The sequence below is a fragment of the Panonychus citri genome, unplaced genomic scaffold (genome assembly GCF_014898815.1).
Source record: "Panonychus citri isolate SS breed McGregor unplaced genomic scaffold, ASM1489881v1 Contig00135, whole genome shotgun sequence".
Classification (NCBI taxonomy): Eukaryota; Metazoa; Arthropoda; class Arachnida; order Trombidiformes; family Tetranychidae; genus Panonychus; species Panonychus citri.
The window spans coordinates 237721-259586 of NW_026515540.1; the positions used below are offsets into that span (position 1 = coordinate 237721).

General features: G+C 32.5%; 9 protein-coding genes across 11 annotated transcripts in view; 3 read left to right on the top strand and 6 right to left on the bottom strand.

Moving 5' to 3' along the window:
* The window catches only part of LOC128391677 (AH receptor-interacting protein-like), a 32710-nt gene extending 15602 nt beyond the window's left edge, over positions 1-17108 (top strand). Inside the window, exons 2-3 of one of the 2 annotated variants that reach the window (XM_053351621.1) lie at positions 15184-15289; positions 15388-17108. In XM_053351621.1, coding sequence (XP_053207596.1) covers positions 15230-15289; positions 15388-16326 — 999 coding nt within the window. In that variant the 5' untranslated portion in view covers positions 15184-15229 and the 3' untranslated portion in view covers positions 16327-17108. Of the gene's footprint in view, positions 1-15130; positions 15290-15387 lie in introns of those variants that run through there. The other variant, XM_053351620.1, reaches the window with a different exon arrangement.
* LOC128391680 (uncharacterized) lies at positions 1324-2450 on the bottom strand. The gene is made up of 2 exons (XM_053351625.1): positions 2296-2450; positions 1324-2174 (listed from the first exon to the last, which is right to left on the bottom strand). Exons 1-2 carry the CDS (start codon positions 2308-2310, stop codon positions 1431-1433), a joined length of 759 nt encoding a protein of 252 aa, XP_053207600.1. The 5' UTR covers positions 2311-2450; the 3' UTR covers positions 1324-1430.
* Positions 3037-5238, bottom strand: LOC128391673 (AFG1-like ATPase). The gene is made up of 8 exons (XM_053351607.1): positions 4954-5238; positions 4715-4860; positions 4466-4637; positions 4152-4379; positions 3928-4069; positions 3675-3846; positions 3461-3601; positions 3037-3397 (listed from the first exon to the last, which is right to left on the bottom strand). Exons 1-8 carry the CDS (start codon positions 5057-5059, stop codon positions 3155-3157), a joined length of 1350 nt encoding a protein of 449 aa, XP_053207582.1. The 5' UTR covers positions 5060-5238; the 3' UTR covers positions 3037-3154.
* LOC128391695 (protein LZIC-like) lies at positions 5589-6957 on the top strand. Its single transcript, XM_053351636.1, has 6 exons — positions 5589-5618; positions 5870-6018; positions 6086-6221; positions 6298-6396; positions 6471-6641; positions 6737-6957. The coding sequence occupies exons 1-6, from the start codon at positions 5604-5606 to the stop codon at positions 6755-6757; spliced, it is 591 nt and encodes a 196-aa protein (XP_053207611.1). The 5' UTR covers positions 5589-5603; the 3' UTR covers positions 6758-6957.
* LOC128391688 (uncharacterized) lies at positions 7017-8473 on the bottom strand. The gene is made up of 2 exons (XM_053351632.1): positions 8316-8473; positions 7017-8207 (listed from the first exon to the last, which is right to left on the bottom strand). Exons 1-2 carry the CDS (start codon positions 8328-8330, stop codon positions 7482-7484), a joined length of 741 nt encoding a protein of 246 aa, XP_053207607.1. The 5' UTR covers positions 8331-8473; the 3' UTR covers positions 7017-7481.
* LOC128391671 (S-adenosyl-L-methionine-dependent tRNA 4-demethylwyosine synthase TYW1-like) lies at positions 8817-11585 on the bottom strand. The gene has a single exon (XM_053351605.1). It carries the CDS (start codon positions 11442-11444, stop codon positions 9300-9302), a length of 2145 nt encoding a protein of 714 aa, XP_053207580.1. The 5' UTR covers positions 11445-11585; the 3' UTR covers positions 8817-9299.
* Positions 11636-12341, top strand: LOC128391699 (GSK3B-interacting protein-like). Its single transcript, XM_053351640.1, has one exon. The coding sequence runs from the start codon at positions 11770-11772 to the stop codon at positions 12190-12192; it is 423 nt and encodes a 140-aa protein (XP_053207615.1). The 5' UTR covers positions 11636-11769; the 3' UTR covers positions 12193-12341.
* Positions 12730-14975, bottom strand: LOC128391679 (m7GpppN-mRNA hydrolase-like). 2 transcript variants are annotated; one of them, XM_053351623.1, is made up of 4 exons: positions 14606-14975; positions 13991-14270; positions 13529-13875; positions 12730-13446 (listed from the first exon to the last, which is right to left on the bottom strand). In XM_053351623.1, exons 1-4 carry the CDS (start codon positions 14659-14661, stop codon positions 13245-13247), a joined length of 885 nt encoding a protein of 294 aa, XP_053207598.1. In that variant the 5' UTR covers positions 14662-14975; the 3' UTR covers positions 12730-13244. The 2 variants fall into 2 exon arrangements, with proteins under 2 accessions (XP_053207598.1, XP_053207599.1); XM_053351624.1 differs by having other exon boundaries at positions 13991-14352.
* Positions 17109-18089: 981 nt separating the features above from the next.
* Positions 18090-21521, bottom strand: LOC128391672 (uncharacterized protein DDB_G0290685-like). Its single transcript, XM_053351606.1, is given in 5 exon segments — positions 18090-18481; positions 18753-19254; positions 19257-20032; positions 20656-20826; positions 20900-21521. Coding segments are annotated over 5 exon segments (2037 nt in total). The 5' UTR covers positions 21282-21521; the 3' UTR covers positions 18090-18275.
* Positions 21522-21866: the final 345 nt, after the last annotated feature.

Here is a 21866-nt window from a genome sequence, read left to right on the forward strand (position 1 = left end):
CACTATGGTTAGTAACATCCAGTGGAATTTAGTTGAGATATCCAATTTGGAGAGAGACTAAGGGGAAGAAAAAAGAAAAATATATAAATGCATTAAAAAAAGAGTAAATTGTCAGTGTTAATCATAATTACTTAAGATGCCTGCTAAACTTTTTGATTGTGTTGAACAAAAGATTCTGGAGCCCTTCATCATTGCCTTGACCCCGATCGCCAACATCGATGTATCGAGCCTGGTTACACAGATCAACGAAAGGAGATCCACTGACCGAGGGTTTGTGACGATCTTGAGTGAATCGATTGTTTAGGTCACTGGATGTTACTAACCATAGTGAAGGTTATGTTAACCTTTTCTAAGGTTATGAAAGGTCAATATGACCTTTCAAGGAACCAATTCAAAGGAAAACGATCTTGAGTGAATCGATTTACGCATTGAGTTTACTTCGTGCATCTGAATTGTTTACCGAATTTAAAAATGATTTCTTTACTCTCCTTTTCGAGTAAGTTTTTTTGCTTTTTTTCAATTACAATTTAACTTCTAATCTTGATTTCCATTTTATTTCAGGAGATTTCCAGGAAATCCGATTATTTTGCAAGGATTTGTATTCTTCTATCAATATGATGACTCTATCGATTCTAAAGATGTTTTTAATCGAGAGTTTTTCGAGAATTTATTTTTCAATCATCTTCAAGACAATTTACGACATCCACAAAGTCAAGTTCGCTTCTTGACTTTGATCGCCATCAACCTGTTTGATCCACCAATGAATCCAAGTGAATCTGGTCTACCTAATCAATCGATTTTTTCTATCTGTTTGGAAGCTGAAATGATTACTCTGAATATCGAGTGAATTAATCACTATAAATCCTTTTCTTGTGATAATCATCAACGGATTTTATTGGAGATCAAAAATTTTTTTTTGCTTAAAACAGTTCGAATAGGTTGTCTAAGAGGGAAAGTTCAATGAAAAGATGTTTCAAAATCATCGCATCTCCAATATCAGAGATTCAGCAACAGGTGGAATTGGATTGTAACTTAAAGCTTTTCGAGATGAAGATGCACTAGTCCGCTTTTTTTGCTCGTGAATTCCTAAAGAAAACAACAATAACGGTCTGGTTTAAGTTACAAGAAAAGGATTCACTTTCATTCATTCATGTTGGATGTTCATGCAAGTACGTTAGAGTTGATTGTAAATTCTGATTTGATGAGAGGAAGAGTATGTTCCTGTTGCTGAATGTCTGGTTCAAGAGAAGTATTTGCGCATCTATTGGATAATTTGAGCGATTGATTAGAATTATAAATAAAATAAATAAAAAATATTGATAGTTAAATAGTAAAAGTAACAATTTATTTTGTTTTTAAATTTTCGAGAAATTTTTTATTACAATAGTTGTGACTTAGAGAATGGGAAAGTTGAAAAAATGAAGGGAACCTTATCGACCGAATCCATAACCACCTTTGCCACCTGCAGCGGTAACTCCAGCAGCTCCTGCAGCACCAGCGGCTTTCTTGAACCCACCAGCTCCAGCAACTCCAGCTTTACCACCAGCTGCACCTTTAGCTCCACCGGCATAGCCTTTAGCACCACCAGTTTTACCTCCCTTGTATCCAGCTGCTCCTGCGGCTCCAGCATAGCCTCCCTTAGCGGCTTTACCTCCGACAGCACCTCCAGCAGCACCATAACCAGCGGCTTTACCGAATTTGAATCCTTGGCTCATTCCGAATGTCTTGACAAGACCCATTTTCTTATTGTATCCAGCACCACCGGCTTTAGCGAATCCTCCTTTCTTTCCATACTTTTTACCAAAAGCTCCAGAAGCGAATCCACCTTTTTTAGAGGCTCCTTTAGCCCCACCAGCAGCTCCAGCGGCTCCATAAGCAGCACCACCTTTAGCACCCTTGGCTCCAGCAGCATAACCAGCTTTTCCAGCTTTACCTGCTTGGTATCCAGCAGCTCCGCCACCACCAGCACCTTTCTTAAAAGCGGCAAGACCTGCACCTCCAGCACCTCCAACCGCTGATTCGGCTCCTTCTAAATCAGCTGAGATATCTCGTCTTTCTCTTTCTAAAATAGCCTCTTCTTGTTGACCATCGAACGAATCTTCGAACTCTTCTTCTTCCTCAGCTCGAACCAACGAAACACAAAGAACAAGAGATGAAACGAAAATGAAGAAAAACTAAAAAGACGAAAAGAAATAGAAAAATATTAATAATACAATAAGAGAAAATAATCCAATTGATGTTTCTAAACACAAAACAAATTAACAACTAAAGAAAATAAACTAAAATAATATTTACCAATTGTTTGTTCATTTTGATGAATTAGATTTGATCACTTTAATAATTAGAAAACTAGGTGAATGTTTTATTAAGAAAATTTGTAAACTTTGTTAATTGTAGTTTGTTGTTTGTTGTTTGAATCTCGAACTCAAATTGTATCGATTCTAATTTTTCTCACTCTTTTTATACCAAAAACCTCCTTCAGTCCAAAGTGAGAAAGGACAAACTTCGGAAAACAAACTATTTTCGTCGCAATTTCGATGTAACGTACATGAAAATCCAATTAACGGTCGGTCTGAGATCTTAATTTCTTCCAATTTCCCGCAGATCTTTCAGTTCGGAGTCTTAATTAATGAGATTAATGAGATATCTTTTCCAATTATCTTATTGGTAAAACCGATTTTCTGTCGGTCTTGTTTTCACAAAATTTGCTTGTTAATTAAAAATTCAAATCACAGCTAAAAAATTTCATGATCTATCGATGCACATCCATGAGTTTGTCATGGTGATCTATCAGTTCTTATTTCCTAACTGAATAAAATTTCAAGTCTCTTTCCTCAATGTCAAGCTGACACTTAAATTGATCACTAATCTGAGCTCAAATATGTTCACATACAATTTAACTTCTTATTGGTTAGAAAAAGCTTTTTCAATTAATAGTAAATAAAATGATCTCAATCAATAATCACAACCTTATTATGATTTAAGGAAAAAACAAATGGAAACAAAAGGAAATGATAACATTACAAAAAATCTTGGTTCAGATCTACGAAAAATGTTTATTCAAACGAGAATCTGTAAATACATTTATTGCTTAGCACAATTAAACTGTAGCTAAATTACTGTTCTCGTTCAGGGGAATTTAAAGAGAACTAATTTAAAATATTTCTCTTAAATTCCAGTAGTCTAGAGTTTGCATCTCCATGATTCTTGACAAAGTTCGATCGAAGGCAAACATTTCTTCTTGTCCACTAAAAAGATCAGTCGAATCTTTGACCTGAGAAAATTTTATTCCTAAATCATCCATTAGTGCTCTTTGATCATCACTTATATCGTCGCTTGTACTATTAACCATGAACAGTTCTTTAACTGGAACTATCGATGAGAAAAGACATCTCACCTGTGTAAGAATAAAAGAGATTCAATTAATACATAATTGGTTCATAATAGAAAATTTAATTACTTTATTATCGTAAAAGGTATCGATCAAAGTGATGAATCTTCTCGCCTGCGTTTTTAATTTCAAATTTAACTGAGGTATATCTCGGATAATAACAGTGTGAAATAATTGACTGAGTGTCAGATAATCAACGGCACCAAGAGGCTGGAAAAGAAAAAGGTCAAAACAGAATTGTGAGAATTTTTGTCAAGTGATGTTTTCCAAATTAAATACGAACCCTATCACAAAGTTCTGAAAAAGTAGAGTCCAAAACCCGACCACAGGTTTTATTAAATGTCACATTCCGTCCCATGATTACGATGGTTCTTGGCCGAACTGTGTCGGTTTCTCGGCTTGCGAATATTTTGAACAATCGATCCAATTCGTTATCGGCTTTTTCTTCATCTTTCCTGTTTATCAAATCAATTTGAAATGAAAAATTAGATTATTAATTAACGAATTTTGAGTTAATTGCTGAGGTAAATTCTTACAGTAGATAAATGTTTTGCTTCGATGGAAGTGACTTTTGACGATAATCAATTCCAGAGTCTAAGGCCATCGATTGGCAATGTTCTTTAAGCAAAGGTATAAACGGAAGGAAAGCACTTCTTTGTAGTCCATTTTTGTACAAATCTAAAATTGTAAATAAATCAATGAGAAGAAAAAAGTTAGTTAATTAGTTCTGATTTTCTGTGACTCCATTTGACTCACCAACCATCGGGAGGTCGATTAGATGTTGCCACAAGAATTACTCCTCTAGAGAAAAGTTCAATGAAAAGATGTTTCAAAATCATCGCATCTCCAATATCGGTAACCTGGAATTCATCCAAACAGAGTAACCATGACTCTTGGACCAGAGATTCAGCAACAGGTGGAATTGGATTGTAACTTAAAGCTTTTCGTGATGAAGATGCACTAGTCCTCTTTTTTTGCTCGTGAATTCCTAAAGAAAACAACAACGATTAATAAGATATCAGATCATCTCTTTGCCTCTCATCAAATCAGAATCAACAATCAACTCTAACGTACTTGCATGAACATCCAACATGAATGAATGAAAGTGAATCCTTTTCTTGTGATAATCATCAACGTGACAAGTTTGATAAAACAGATCCATTAACATGGTTTTCCCACATCCAACTGACCCATACAGATAAAGGCCTTTAACTTTACGATTAGATCTAATCTCTTGTTTAAATATCTGAGTGTGAAAGAGAAAGAGTGAGGTAAGATGATCAGTTAATTGTTCCAAATAAGAAGTGGATCAAAAAAACTCACCTTAGACATTAAACTTGGTTTAACCAGCTTGTAACCTCTAAGTTGCTCATCAATTTCTTGAAAAGTTTGAGCTACTTTATATTGATATTCATCATGTTCAATCTCTTTGTTTTTAACCTTCCGTTCATAGATACTCAGGAAATTATCTGGAAAAGAAAACAAAGGAAAAAGGAATAAGAAAATCAATTAGAACAATCAAGTGACAATGAGAGAGATAGAAAAAAAATGTAAATTCTTACCATCACTTTTCTTTACATTATCAACCAGTAAACAAAATGTTCGCTTGGTTGGTAAAGAGAAGAAGCAGAAATTTCTTGGTGAAAGAAAATTTCGAGTCAAGTTCATGATGAATCAACTAGTAGGAGAACAATTAAATTCTCAATTGGGTATTGATTAACATCGAGAAAATTAAATTAGATTGAGATTATTAAGAAAAATGTTAAACGGACAAGATCAAATCAAGGTTAGTAAAGTAAGAAAACATCATCATCACTGAGGATTAACAAAAGCCAATAAAATTGTTATCAATCGGTTGAAACAATAATACACTAAATTAACATAATTGCACGAATTGAATGATTAAAAGTATTTATTAATAACTCTAATTAATTGATAAGATTAATTAGATTGCACTGTCACAGAATCAGAGTTAATTTTTCAAAAGAACAAAAAGTAAACAGACAACAGAGTCGCCTATCGGAATTGATGAAAACTATTTTCTAAAAACCGATTTTGTTGATAATTTTGTTTACTAATTTAGAATTACTTTTAATTTAGTTTCCATTTTTGATTTGATTTGGCTGATTGATTGAATTCATTCGTTCACCAAATTGATCAGGTTAGTGTTTACTATTAACATTCTAATTGATTTTGATGTGACGTTGAAATAATGAAAACATTAAAGGTTAGTCATTGTGATTGTGATCAATTGGTATTCATTTGATTGAATGATTAATGATTAATTGTTATTATTATTACTCTTTGAGGTGATAATTTAATCAATTCAATCAGATTGTGAAAGACTTACTATGATTTGTGTTTGAATTTACTCCTGAACTCGTGTTGTGCCTTTGAAAGAGATAGAGATTCATTTACTTTGTTTTTCTAATTTTGTAATGTGATTTTTTCCTTAATTTAATTTTTCTGGTTGATTAGATTGAATCATTTGATTATTTGAAAGTTTTATCTCAACTCATCATGACATCGACATCAAGAGGAGCCCATGAAACGGATAAACTAAAAGCTAATTTGGAAGAGCAATTGGAAAGGTTAATCACTCAATTGTCTGATCTGGAGGAATGTCGGTAAGTTTAATTTCTAACAATTAGTTGGTAATTTTAATTGATTGGAGGTTTTTCTCAATGCTCACAGGGAAGAACTCGATGATGAGGAATACGAAGAGACTCGAAGTCAAACACTGGAACAATTAAAAGAATTCAATGATTACCTCAACGATATTGTCTCTGGAAACATCACCTTAGTTGACCAACTGGGAGCATATCAATTGGTATTGCTACTTAATTAATCAGTTTAACCCTTTGATTGGTCAACTAATTTTTTCTGTAACACTCATTTTCCCTCAGGCTATTCAAGCAGCAATCAGTAGTGCTTTCAAAACACCCGAAGTCATCAGAATGTTTGCTCGTAAACAACCCGATCAATTGAGAATCAAATTATCAGAGGTGAAGAGATAATTAGTTCAATGTTTATATGCAATTTAATTTAAATATCTTCTACTCTTTTCCCAACAATTTAGCTTGAAAGGCAATTCGAAACCGGTAAATTGCCTCGAAATGATTTCGATGAAAAAAGATGTGAAATTTTGTTGGCGTTAAGAAAATTGGGCGAAAACCTTACGACAGATCAAATGTCAATAATCGAAAGACATTCGTCAATCGCAATGAAAGATTTCCAAAAGTCGATAACAGTAAGTTAGCAATTAATTATCCTTTAATTAATTCTTCTTGATTCTAATTTAATCAATTTCTAACTAATTCTCTTTGTATCTTCTCATATTTTCAGGTATTAGTGACCAAGTCTTGAAGGAAACAGGATCTCATTTGAAAAAGTCTCTTAATTAACTTTCACTTTGTTGATCAATTTTCAATATAATTATTATTCATTTTCAAACAACCATGAAGGTTATAATCACAATTACTCAGTCAATTACTCTAATCCTTGATTATTGCTTCTTCATTGCAAAACTGTAAAGTTCACAATTAAACAATATGGTTCATCATCAAGTAGTTTATTTACATTTTTTTTCACCAAAATTGAAAATAAATGCAAACAATTTGATGGATTAAGTTTGTGAATTTTTTATTGATCACAGAAAAACTTTTGAAACTTTTTTTACTTGAGCTTCGACTTAACCATTTGCTTGAAGTGACTTCTAATTAGGTTAATCACATGATCGGAGAGGTAGAGGTTATGATTGGGTCGGTTATCGATTTGGGGTTTGGGTTTAAATTGATTGGCAAAGTTTTGGAATTGAATTTTTTGACAGTTTTGAACAGAAAGGGAAGACTAATTCTGATTGTGGCAAAAAGTTAATTTGGTGGAGTCAATCGAAATTGATTTGTGATTATTTGGTTTTGGCGAAGCCTATTTTTGAGTTTTTAGTAATTAAATGATTAAATTGTTACGAAAATAGCTTTGGATAATCAAAAGAGTAACGTTGGTACGTTTTTGTTTTCATAGTAGTTTTTGGATACGAATACTTTGGCTTTGAGTTATGAGTAACATGAGAAGAGAGAGTTGATAAAGTTTATCGACCGAATCCATAACCAGCTCCTCCGCCAACGCCTTTAACTCCAGCGGCTCCTGCAGCACCAGCGGCCTTCTTAAATCCACCAGCTCCAGCAGCTCCTGCTTTACCTCCAGCTGCACCTTTAGCTCCAGCGGCATAACCTTTAGCACCACCAACTTTGCCTCCTTTGTATCCAGCTGCTCCTGCTGCTCCAGCATAGCCTCCCTTAGCGGCTTTACCTCCGACAGCACCTCCAGCAGCACCATAACCAGCGGCTTTACCGAATTTGAATCCTTGGCTCATTCCGAATTTCTTGACAAGACCGACTTTCTTATTGTAACCTGCTCCACCGGCTTTAGCGAATCCTCCTTTCTTTCCATACTTTTTACCAAAAGCTCCAGAAGCGAATCCACCCTTGGCAGCAGCTCCCTTGGAACCACCAGCGGCTCCAGCGGCTCCATAAGCAGCACCACCTTTAGCACCCTTGGCTCCAGCAGCATAACCAGCTTTTCCAGCTCCACCAGCTTTGTATCCAGCAGCTCCGCCACCACCAGCACCTTTCTTAAAAGCAGCAAGACCTGCACCTCCAGCACCACCAACCGCTGATTCGGCTCCTTCTAAATCAGCTGAGATATCTCTTCTTTCTCTTTGTTGACCGTCGAAAGAATCTTCGAACTCTTCTTCTTCTTCAGCTCGAACCAACGAAACACAGAGAACAAGAGATGAAACAAAAATGAAGAATAACTAAAAAGACGAAAAGAAATAGAAAAATATTAGTACAATAAGAGAAAATAATCCAGTTGAAATTTTGAAAGACAAAAAAATCGATCAGTTAACTTAAATAATATTTACCAATTGTTTGTTCATTTTGATGAATTTGATTTGATCACTTTAAAAATTAGAAAACTAGGTGAATGTTTTAGCAAGAAAGTTTGTAAACTTTGTTAATTGTAGTTTGTTGTTTGTTGTTTGAATCTCGAACTCAAATTGTATCGATTCTAATTTTTCTCTCTCTTTTTATACCAAAAAAACTCCTTCAGTCGAAAGTGAGAAAGGACAAATCGAGGAAAACAAACCCGAACATCACTTTGTCCTTGGTTATTATTTTTCTTCACAAATTCGATTCAAATGATTTAGAATAAAATCTCTAACTAATTATCAGGTTAGTTTATTTTCGGTGATCACAATTCCTTTGAATAGAACTTACTCAGTCTTGGAATAGATTTATTGATCTCACTTACAAACGCAGTTTTGTTTCGTTGGTGAAATCAAGGAGCCATATCTCCGCTCGACTGTAGTTACCAGTTCGTTAGTAATCATATTGAGAGATAAAATTTATGTTCTAATGTGATATTATTCGTACATTCATAGTATTTAGTGTTTCAATTTGCTTAACTTTGTCGGAAATTCCATATAAAGCAATTAACTTTTTTCGCTACTTTTACACCAATCAGGTAATCAAATCATAGAGCTTGAAATCATAGGTTAACAATTGGATTGGAAATTATTACCATAGATTATCATAAACAGGAAAAGAATGGGAAATATTAATTATCTGGTGAAAGATTTCACCTTCTCTACGATAATTAATCAAAGTAGTAAAAAGTTAATATTTGTAAATCAACTTTTCTCTTGATGGTTGACGAATCAATGTTATTCAAGTTTTCTTACAATTAACAGAAAAGTTTTGTACTTTACAAAATTTGATAACACAATTGACGATTGTTAATTGTATGCATAAATCTACTCTTATTGTATTTGAATAAGAGATGAGATTATTATTGTTGTTAAATTAAGAAATATCAAAAAAAAATGTTGATTTTCAGAGGAAGAATATTAATCTTTGTTATTCCGGTGAAATCTTTTCTCTTCCGGGTCAAATCCACGTTCCTTTGACCCAAATAAAGCCCATTCGGGTGTTTCTAATGCATAATCAAGAGCATCAAAATCTACCTCTCCATCGGTATCGTAGTATCTTTGAACTAATTCAAGATATTTATCGAAATCAATCCATGTGTGCCATTTGTCGTTAATCTTGAATCGTTTTTGAGCAATTAAGATACAATTAGAATGTTCATGTTCAGATACAATCTCCCAGTTATGATCGATTTCCGCAGCCAAAGCTTGGCCAAATTTAACAACCTCTTCATGCCAAGGGACATTTTCCATGGTGATTTTTGACGCTTTACTGGTACCACAGAAAGTAACTCCCTTAATCTCAATGAAATCGGGATTACCAGTGACAACAAGATCGGCATAATTTTCAATTTCCTCGGTGTTCCATTCCTTTACGAGAGTCAATCGGTAAACAGTTCGAATCTTTTTATGGTGTAAAGCCTCCAAACTGAATATAAATCGATCCCATGAATTTTTGAACAAAGGTCGATCAATACGTTTCAATGATTCGGGTGTTGAAGCGTCAACAGAAACGTATAATTGAGTGACTGGTGTTAGGTTGCGAATTTCTTCAGGAAATTGGGCATTGGTGACTAGAAAAGTTGATATTCCTTTTTTATGGAGTAATTTGAGAAGCTCATTGATTTTCGGGTACATGATTGGTTCACCGACAAGAGAGAGAGCACAATGTCGAACCTTGAAACCTTCTTCGATTCTTTCAGGAATCACACCGGGAACACCTTTAAATTCATTGATCATTTTAACATGATTCTTTATTATCTCTTCAACAATGAAATCAGGTTCATTCATTTTCCATTTCCATTCGGTTCCAACTGGATTAGTGTGATGTCGCCAACAGAATACACATTTATTGGCACAGGCAAGACTGGGGGTTGTCTCCATGCACCGATGGCTCTCTATCCCATAAAAGGTGTGCTTATAACAACCACCTCTACCTCGAAGCATTGATTTAGTCCATCGGCACATTTTAACGGCCGAATGTGAACCAACCAACTTGTATCCTTGTTTCTTAAGATTTTTTCTTATAATCTCATTTGTCATCTCTTTAATATCTCCAGTGTCTTTGTCACCCTTTCCCATACTCGGAACTAAATCTTCAATATCACCAATATCATTTTTCTTTTTTTCTTCATCTTCATCACTATCATCGGAATCGTAGTCATCATTGTCTTCACCTTTGTCGTTTCCATTGTTTTTGATACCATCGTCTTGTTGTTTTTTGTCATTTCCAATCCAATAATCGTCTTTGGAGAAAAGTACTTCTTGGTCTATTTCATCGATCCATGAAGATGATTTTTTCGATTGTATTAAAATCACAAGGCCACTTAATATTTCGTTAGACCAACTATTTACTGCTCCATTAATGTCATCCTCATTATCTTCATCGAACAGATAATTTCCATGGATTTTGGTCGCTCCATGTTCAATAAACAAGCTTGACAAATCTTTTGCTACTTTGTTGAAATTTTCACCGTAAACAGAGTTTCCCAAACCAAATATAGAAAATGATAGTTTTCTCATCTCGGAATCATAATCACCCATTTTAACAGAATTAATGAATTTCTCTGCAGATTCTGGTGGTTTACCTCCATCATGAGTAGAAACAAAAAGGATCATTGTTGTCTCGCAAACATTAATAATTCCATTACTTTCCAAGGCTTTTTTAAAGTCAAAATCAGTAACATCAGCTAGAATAGGCTTAATGTTACCAAATTTTCCGTCAATTTGCTTAATTTTATCATAAAATGAGGAGGCTAAAGACTTAGCAGTTCCAGTTAGAGTTGCATATAAGATAAATATTACATGAGGTGGATCATCAATCAAATTGCCACATGAACCAGTACCATCGACAGTTTTACAGGTAAAATTACCACAAGTATCTTGACAGCAACCAGATTGTTCGTCATCATCATTAACAGAAGGTTTAATTTTTTTCTCAAGCTCTTTTAATTGTTTCTTATTCCGGTAAATGTAGGCAACAGCAAAAGTTGATAAAACCAAAGGCATAAAGAATCTGTTAGACAAAAGTCCATTTAAACCTGGAATATTGAAAAATCTATCCATTGCAGGTTAACACTGAAACTATAGCCAATCAAAGGAACAATTAATTAACAATTATTAAAATTAACAATAGATGACAATAACAATTAATCAAAGAGTTAAACTTAATCAACAGGAACAAAACACATTCACATTGATCATCAGCGAAAATGTTACCATGGCAACTCAATGTTTCCATAGAAACAAATGTAAACAAAATTGTTCATTTTCAATTTTGATTATCGTTCAAGTTAATTATGATTTAGAGTTTTTGATTGTTCTTTTTTTGATTTTGTTTTATTAATTATATTCTATTGAATCTTGTGATCACTTTGATTGTTGATTTTAAATGGCCCAGTTTGAGAGATCCGTTGATGTTCATGATTCTGACGGTGAAGATGAATGTGACTGGACAAAAGAAGCTCAATTTATTGTTAAGGAGTTTGAATCTGTTGTTAATTATATTAGTGTTTCAACTAAATTGGATCAAAGTGATCACCTAATCTACTTTAATTGTGAAACCAAAGAAGGTGATAAATATTGTATCGAGTTGACTGCTGCTGGATTTAGAATTGTATCCAATCTGTTTGATACAATTGACGAGGATAAAAAAATTGTCCATGAGGAGGAAAATGATGAAGGACAAGAGAAAATATTAAATTCAGTTTTCTATGAAACTATGAATGCACTTCTCGATAAGATGAGTCCACTTTATCGAATTGCTTTCAGTAATCAACTGATTGAGAAGCTCAATAGTCATATTAACCAGTGATCAAAGGAACCATGACAAAGTGTCAAAGTGTTAATTTCCAATCAATTTTATTCCATGTCAACAATTGTCAAAGTTAAAAACATCGTCCAACAAATTTTTTGATTGTAAGAAATCAACTAATTGACAAATTAAAAGTCTTACAATGCTAATTGTACACATGACTGATAAATCATTCGAATGATTCATTTAATTGTCTATTAGCGAGTTCAAACTGTGATTCAGACAATTTGATTTTCGGTAATGAAGGTAATCATAAATCTTTAAACTGTTGTAAAATCAGTTGATTGTGAAAAAATCGAGATACTTTAAGTACTCTTGATTGAGAGAATCAGTAAATTGTTTAATCTCAAGTTTCGCTGAATGATTGATTATCCATGACAATGAAATAAACAATAAATTATCGGTGTAAATACATTGAATTAACTGGAGAAAGGAAAATCATGAAGACACTTGAAAATTGGTCAATCAAGTGACCTGCTAATTAATTAATCATTTTATCTCTACGATGAAAACCTTTAATTAATTGATCATTTAAGATTTGATACTTTTAGATGTCCCCATTTAATGATGCAAGTAAAAAAGTGATACAATTTTGGGCTAAAATTCACATTGACCAGAAATTGAGATCTATCGGCTATTATGTTTTGTAATAGGCTAGTAAAACGAGATACTAGTTGCCGATCGGTCAATGGTTCAATTTACTTTCAAAATTCAATTGGAACAATTTAAAAAATGTCAATTAATCAGTGAAATTAGTCACATGGCCACTTGACATTGTTTTTCTTTTCTATTGGTTGATTTGATTTCGCTTTTCTTAAAGTAATAAAAGATGGAATAAAGATTTAGATTGTTGGAGTGGGGAAAAAAATGAGAGGAGAAAAAAATAAAGATCCTAATTTAAGTTCGTTGAATGAGGATGAGGATGAAAAAGGATGGAAAATCTATGGTGTTAGTGGTGTGTAGATGTTGATTTTGGTCCAAAAAAAAAGTGTTCAGGCCGCATGAGTCAATAATAATACAACTTTAAAAATCGTTGTAAACCGTTTCGTTTGTTATCCGTTTCCCTGTTTACCGGTTGAATCGCCAAGAATTGAGCCCCATATTGAATTCCAGTCTATGGTAAATTCATTCCAAGATTTAGACCAGAATTTGGTTATGCTTGATTGTGAATGTTGTTGTCGTGAAACGTTTAAAATTTGTCGTCCTTCCTCTTGACGCAGTTTCCTTTTATCGATAATCCATCTTTTCAAATGTCTAAAGAGATAAAAAGATTAATATTATTGTTTAAATTGTCTAAAAGATGATAATATTGTTAAATGATTAGAAAATTGCTCACTTTATAAATGGAATTGCCATAAAGAATAAGTTGGCATTGAGATCTTTTTCACTTTTATTGGTTGGAAGTTTACTCAATGGAAACCATTTGATGTCTTTAATTTCACCTCGAGTTTGGGTAACAAATTTTTCTGATTTAGCAACACCGGGAACAATATATAATCTCACATTGGTATCCCTTATTTTTAGCTCAATATAATCTTCAGACTTAATCAGGCGACTACAATCAAATCCAGTTTCCTCTTTAACTTCACGACAGGCACAAAGAACAGGATCTTCTTCAGCATTTACTTTACCCTTCGGGAAGCCCCAACTTGACTGTGAACAAAATCCTTGTACCATTAAAACCTGTTGAGAAGGTAAGAAAAAGAGAAATAGAAGTAGAAAAAAAGAATTAACAATGTGTGTAGGTAGCAATTAGCAGAATTGAACAATTGATTGAATTTAGAATTAGTTAACTTACATGTTCCATGATATCATCTAAAAGAATAGCTCCATAAGTGGGAACATTTGACTTATATTCTTTCCATTGTTTAAAATAATTTTCAAATTCTTTGAGAAAAATTTTCAAAAAAGGTACATGATTGAACATTATTCGTGCAAATACTCGTAATTGTAGCTTCGGTAAACTAGGTCGTTGTACAGAAAGAAAATCAATGTAAAACCAATGGGCTTGTTCAATTTGGAACATCACCCGGATAATATTTTCCCGCTCATGTTGAGGTAAGTTAATTATGAATCGACTAGGAAAGATTCAGAGAGGGAGAAAGTGAAGATTGGGAGGAAGAGAGAGAGACAAAGAGACAAAGAGATAAAAAAAAGTCACTGGTAAATAAAGAGAATGACAAAGAGAAAGAGACAAAAATGACAGATTAAAAAGAGAATAGAAAAAAATTTTGTTCTCTTAAGAAAATAGTGAAAACCCTTAATAGTAGAGACGAGAAAAAGAGATGGTAAAGAAAGAGATCAATTAAATGGTAGAATAGAATATAATTTAACCATGGAAGGTGTTGAAACAATCGATAGAAATTAAGTGAACAATTTACAGGGAATTTGGGAAACAATTAAAGATACTCACCTACTTAAATCATCCAATATGTCAATAGGAATTGACTGATTCTCTGGGTATTGCATCTCTAACTGATGGGGCGTTTTAAAAGTAAACTGTAAAAAAGCAAATGAATTTGTGATAAATGCGAAGAAGGTGATGATGGTCAAGGGTGATGACGATGATGAAGAATCAATAATTAATGTCAAAAGAGGAAAATAATAAAAAAAAATTTAAAGATGAGAGAGAAACAAGTAAAAGAAGGTGGGAAAAAAAGGAAAACAAATATTTCCAATCATATGCTGATCATTATGGTTACCAGGTGATTGGAAGAAAGAGAAAGAAACAGAAAAGAAAGAGACGAAAAGAGAGTAGCTTTTTTACTCTTTAATTCTTGCTTGTGACCAATAGATTGTTTAATTAAAATAACCTTCAACTCACTGGTCACTCATTAGATTAATCAACTAATTGAAGAAATCAATTTTTCTGTTGATTAGTTAATTTGAGAAATAGAAAAACAATTCGTAATTATTATACGAACCCTCGATTTTTGTGTTTACGTTTTTTTTTTGTAAACATTGAATTTAATTCAATGAATTCATTAAGAGTTTTAATTGTCTTTTAATTAGATTTAGTTTTGTCTAGTAATTAAATATGAAGGGTATAATTTATCCTGGTAAAGGTGAAATTCCTGAATTTTCATTGGATTCTAAGGTTGATTGTGATATTTTTCTTTTCTCTATTGATTTTTTCGTCATCATTTTAATTGTGATGATTTTTTGGACTAATTGTTTTTTCTTTGTTTTCTTTAGGCTATATTTCACTTTCAAACAATTAGGATTATCAATGGAGAGGAGAAGATTATTGATGATAGTCGTAAACTTGGTAAACCTATGGAGCTTTTAATTGGGAAAAAATTTAAACTCGAAATTTGGGAATCTCTTGTTAAAACAATGCGAATTGGGGAAGTGGCTCGTTTCCATTGTAGAGCTGCTACTGTGCTTAATTATCCATTTGTTTCGAAACAATTTCGTAAATTTGCTTCTAATTCTGGTAATCAGAGAGAAAATGATCATGGTGATCATTCACACGAATCTCATTGCTGTGGGATGGCCTTACAAAAGTCAATCGGACATGATGATCTTGACGAACTGATTAAATCTCCAAGTGATTTAGATTTTATTATTGAATTGATAGATGTCATTTCTCATGATAATTATGAGAAGGAAATCTGGCAAATGTCTAGTGAAGAACAATTGAAACAAACTAAAGAATTGAAAGAGAAAGGCAATCAAGCTTTTAGACTGAATAATTACCAGGAGGCAAGTAATTTCTACGAAAAAGCCTTAGCCATCTTGGAACAATTAATTCTCAAAGAGAAACCAGGAGACGAAGAATGGATCAGTTTGGATAAAATGAGAATTCCATTTTACTCTAATTTAGCTCAATGTAAACTAAATCTATCTGATTATTATGGAGCCAAAAGAGCTTGTGATGAGGTGATTAATAGAGAACCAACAAATGTGAAAGCTTGGTTTCGTCGAGGAAAAGCTAATTTAGAAATTGGTGAATTTGATTTAGCTGTTGGCGATTTTGATAAATCTGCAATTCTTGATCCAAATTTACAACAATCAGTTTCCAAGCTTAAAGTAACAGTGGAAAAGGAAAGAAAAGCAACAATCGATTCAGAAAGAAGTAAATTTGCCGGTAAATTGTTCGGTAAATCAACAATTACCAAGACCGAAATCTAAAAACAAAATCAACAAAAAAAGTTCATTAACAATCCAATAAATCCCAACAATCAACTCAATCGAAACTTCATCTCTAGTCAATGTATAAAATCAAGACAAAATTAATCATTAATTATCTCTAATCAATTTATAATAATGTTGAAATTTTCTAAAAAATTGTCACCTTTTACATATAACCACAATTTCACCCTAATTTATAATCAATTTAACAATCACAACATAAAGCAACACTTAAATTGTGCTTTGAACAAAATCCACCAATTTTCAACAAGAAAACAATATCACAGTAAATTTAATTTACTAAATTATTGATTTTGATTGGCGAAAAGGAAATGAGAAAAAGTAAATACAAATAATTGATTGGAAAACTACAATTAATTGTTTGCAAAAATTAAAACCAATCAAACTAAATTAATTGAATGGAAATTGTGAGAAAATCAAATTTAACCTTTAAATGTGTTGATCATCGTTTTCCAAATATATTCAAGAAACTTGTTAACCTCTTTACTCTCGTGTTAACCAAGTCTTGCTTTCAAGGGACAATCTCTTGAGGGAAAGTCCCCGGACCGATTAATTGAGAAAGTCTGATCGGTAAAACGATTAAGATTAACTCTTAAAGGTAACAATTGCTGAGAAGATTAAATTACAATCTGAGCTTAATTGTTTCGCCTGTAAGAGGATCAATGGTCTACGACAATAGTAAATGCAAGAAGCATTGACAAAGGATAAAGGCCCTTTATCCCAATGCTAACAGAATGGGGCTTACTCTGGTTAACATTTTTTGCTTTTTCTTTTTCAATTCAATTCAATCGATTGATTATCGTTTTGATTGCAATCAAAATTGAATCAATTAAAATGTACATGAAATTGGACAAAATTAACTTTTTAATCAAGAAGCTTTTTGATGATGAAAAAAAAGACCATAACAATCACCATGAACATGGAAACCTCTTGATTGGTTTAATCAAGATTAACTTTGATCCAGATCAATTGAACCAACATGGAAAGAAGATGAATCTTAATCAGTCCAATTACATATACAATTGAAATAATTACTTTTGATTGTATTTAATTTAACAAGGAAAACCTTTTGTGAGTGACAAAAATTGATACACACACACACTCATCATGATATCCATTCAGGTCAATCAGTTAATAACAATCAATAATGAAAAGTGTTCCAAATACATCAATAGATTAATAATAATAATATTATTATTATTACAATCGGAATTAACAACAATCATAATAATAATTGATAATAATGACAGAGGTAAATAAGTCAATTGATTCAAGTTTGTTTTCTCATTCCTATTCACCATTAAGGATCACAGTATGTGTTATATTAACTCCCCGATGAGATTAATACTTACCAAGACTCAGAAAATTCAAGCCAACAATTTACTAACTGTGATTATTATTTACTATTATTGAATATCATGATTGTGTTTACCTTTTTTCTGTTCATAATAATCATTCATTGTAACCATTGGTTATTCATTCATTTGTTCATAGTAAACAGATACACAGAAACAGTGAACAAAAAATAACAAAACATAACAAAATTTATGTTACTTTGTGTGATCGAGATTTTGATTAACACATTAATTAACTAACAACAATCAATAATCAACAATAATCAACCTCTGCAATTGTCACACACACACACATATGAATTGTGGGTTGATTTGTTTTTTGTTTTCTTCGAGTAATTTAGTGATTACTTTAACCACCATTAAGAAATGAATTAATTGTTATCAAGGTTAATTTTGAACAAAAAACAAATATTGATTTTTATTCATTGGCATTGATTGGGTTTTAATTGTTGTTAATTTTTTTTTTCATTTCTTCTTGTTGTTGATATTTTTATTAATAGTTTACAGAGGTTCCATTGATTATTGGCAATTTTCAGTTGTGATAAATGGTGAAAAATTTATTTAATTGTTTGGTTAATTGTTTGTAATTTTTTCTCTGAGAAAAGGATCTTTTGATTTACTTTTAATTGTGATTTGTTCATTTTTTTCAGGAGTATTGGCCATTAATTTATCGTCAACATAATCAGCCATTGATTCACCATAATTAACTTGATGATGATGATGATGATTAGCACCATTGGCTGATGATGAAGTTAATTTAGTTAATTCCTTTGTTGTATCTATTTAGGTAAAGTTAATTGTTTTACAGTTGGAGGAGTTAATTGAGGTTAGAATGAAAGAAAATGAAAGTTAATCAATGATTAGTGGGATTGATCAAGTTAAACTGACATGAAGATATAAATTAATTATGTTAACAAGAAAAGTTAAATTAATTTGCATTTGAAGGAGGTGGTGGTGGTGGTGGTAATTGTGATGGTGATTGGGATGGAGTGGGGTGGGAAATGAGCTGAAATGTTTTTCTTTTGATTGATTAACCATTTAAATTATTACCTGGATTAGATGAATGTGTTTCATCATAATCAATGGTAGATGTTGGAAAGTTGTTATTAATTGTTGATTGATGAGGTACATTGGTTAATCGTGTTGTTGATTGTGGTTTGTGATTATCATTATCAACCAAATCTGGTGAATAGTAAACATTTGATTCGATGTCAGTGTGTAGATTTGAATCAGCGAAATAACTGTCAGGATGATTAAATTGTTCCCCTTGATTGTTGGATTTTCTTGATGAAGGATAAGCACCACGACGTTGATTAGAAATTTGTCCGTAATCACCAAGATAATTATTCGAATTTAAATTTGATTGTTGTCCATTAGGTTGATTTAATTGGCTATTATATTTACGTTGATTTTGGACATTTGGTTCGGGACTACGATAAGCACCACGCTGATTATTATGAGTTGGCTGAATATACGAAGTGGGTTCGTCTGTTGCTGCCGCTGTACTTTCATCGTATTCAGGTGAAGAGTTTGATGAATCGCCCTGTTCATCCCACCCTGTCGTTGTCTTTCAGCGTCTTTCTTTGCCTGTTCATCCATTGATTTCTGAATATCCGCTAAATCTTGTTGGCTCAAAAGTCCCGGTGGAAACAAGTCACCAGGGAAAGTATTTCCTTGACCTAATCGTTCAAATTGGGCCAAATCAGGATCGTTAGAAGGGTCACCGCCGCTGTTTTCGCCCATGTCTCCTCCATTTTCCTCTCCACCTCCTTCATTCTCGTCACCAGCCTCACTTTCATTACCTTCATCATTTTCTCCACTTTCCCCAGCTCCATCTTCCCCACTTCCACCATCAGTTTCCTCTCCTCCTCCTCCTCGTCCATTATTCTGTTGACCCTCTTCACTTGATCCATCTTGTGGACCAGCTTCATTTTGATCAGTTCTATCAACACCAGAACCGACATTACCCATCTCTCCACTTTCACCTTCTCCTCTTTGTCCACCATCTTCATTATTCACTCCATCCTGTTCTTGACTTCCATCCTCTCCTTCATCTTCCTCTGGTTCTGGTCTATTTCTCTCTTGGTCATCGTCCTCTTTAGACTCACCAGAATTTCTGATTCCATCACCACCATTACTCAGACCTCGTTGGTTATTATTATTCAATCGAGGACCCGCTGAACCCAATCCATTGAAATTACCAGAATTACCCAAAGGTAGCCTACCATTCAACCCACCGGGCCTTAAATTTTGATTACCTAGGCCATTATAATTAGGATAACCTTGATTAATACCGGTACCCGGTTGAGTAAATGAATTAGTCAAAGGTCCTGCGAATGAGAAAGCAGAAAAAGAACAATTATCAATTAATAATATGAACAATTAAATCCAACCAAGGTTATTTCAGGTCAATTTCCAATTGCTTTCCTGCTAATAACCTTCAAAATCATTTCCAACAATTAACCTTTGATGATCTTGAAAAAAAGTTAACTGTATATCCTTAATTAATTTAAGTTAAACCCTATCTCTTTACTGTTAATGTTAAATAGGAACAGATTAAATTGATTTAATTGTTTCCAGTTTAGTTACCATCAATTTAAGTTTATATAAAACCAACTGAAGATTTTGCTAAATTACTTTAAATTGTCACAATTAAACTTCCGCTTCTTCAAATAGACAAAAATATTGAAACCAAAGTGGAAACGAAATTTAAATTACAATTAAAAAAAGTTTTCCATTGTTTTCTCCTTGAAAATTAAAGGTTTCACTTCACAATTGGAAGAAAATTATGTTTTCTCAATGAAAACAATTAACCACCATTTCCAATTTGAAAACGGTAATTTAATGAACACAAAAATTAACCACTAATTAACAATCAAATCAGTCCTTTCTCTTTCTCTCTCTCTCTCTTTCATGGAATAGAGCAAATTAACTAATTGTAATTAGAAATCACCTCTGTTATTTATGTTGTTGGCTCTTGGTATGAATCGAGTTAATAAATCCAATGGTCCAGGTAATTGTCCTCGTTGATTGTTACCATTAGTTAAAGCATTTTGTAAACCAGGAATTAAATTAGCAAATGGTAAACCATAATTTTGTATTGGTGTTTGAAGTTGATTACCACCTAGAATTAATGTTGATTGTCATTAATTGTCAACTAATTTGATTGATTGTTTGTGAAAATTTTAACAACTCACCTTGTCCACTTATAAATGGACGCTGAGATTGTGCTTGACCATCAAGTGTTTCATTATCTGATTCTGATTGATTAGTTGAATTATTATCATCATCTAACTGACCAGTTGATAAAGTTACATTTTCATCATTTTCATTATCATAATAATCACTATAATCATCAGTATTATTAATTGTTGTTGAATCAATTGGTTGTTCAGTTGTAATTAACGGTTTAATTGTCGGTGTCAATGGTATTGTTGATTCACTTAATGGTTTGATTGTTGTTGTTGTTGTTGATTTTATTAATGGTAACGTTGAGTTGATTGTTGAATCATTAACATTTAAAGATACAATTAATTGATTGTAAGTTGAAATAATCACTAGAAACAAAATGAACTTCATTTTACTTTGTGGAAACGAGAAATTTTAATCAATTTGAAACGAACTGAATTAATTGTATTGATAAAAACACTATTTGAAATACACACTCGCAAATATATATAAATTATAACGAAAGCAGAGAAAAATTAGTGTAAATAATTAACTTACAAGTGAATTAAATTTAATTGTTAACAATACAAAATCAATAGAGTAACATATTGATTCATATTTTCACCAATGAGGAAAATAAATTGTTCACTTTAAATGTTAACACAAACAAATGAACACGAAAATATATATTGAAATAAATGGTTAAAAATGAGTAGAAAAATTTTCTCAACAATTAATTATCAATAATAATCATAAATAGCAACAATTAATTGTAATAATTTCTGGATATCTCCATTAACTTATGTATATATATTTTTTTTAGTTAATTAGAAAAGTAAAAGTTTAGTTGGATTGAATTAGAAATGGGAAAAAGTGGGTTGGGGATAAATGATGACAATTTAACTAAATTGAAGGTTAAGGTAAATTGTTGTTCAACTAATTAACATATTGATGAATGAATTAACTCAACCGGATCAACAATTAAATCACCTCGAG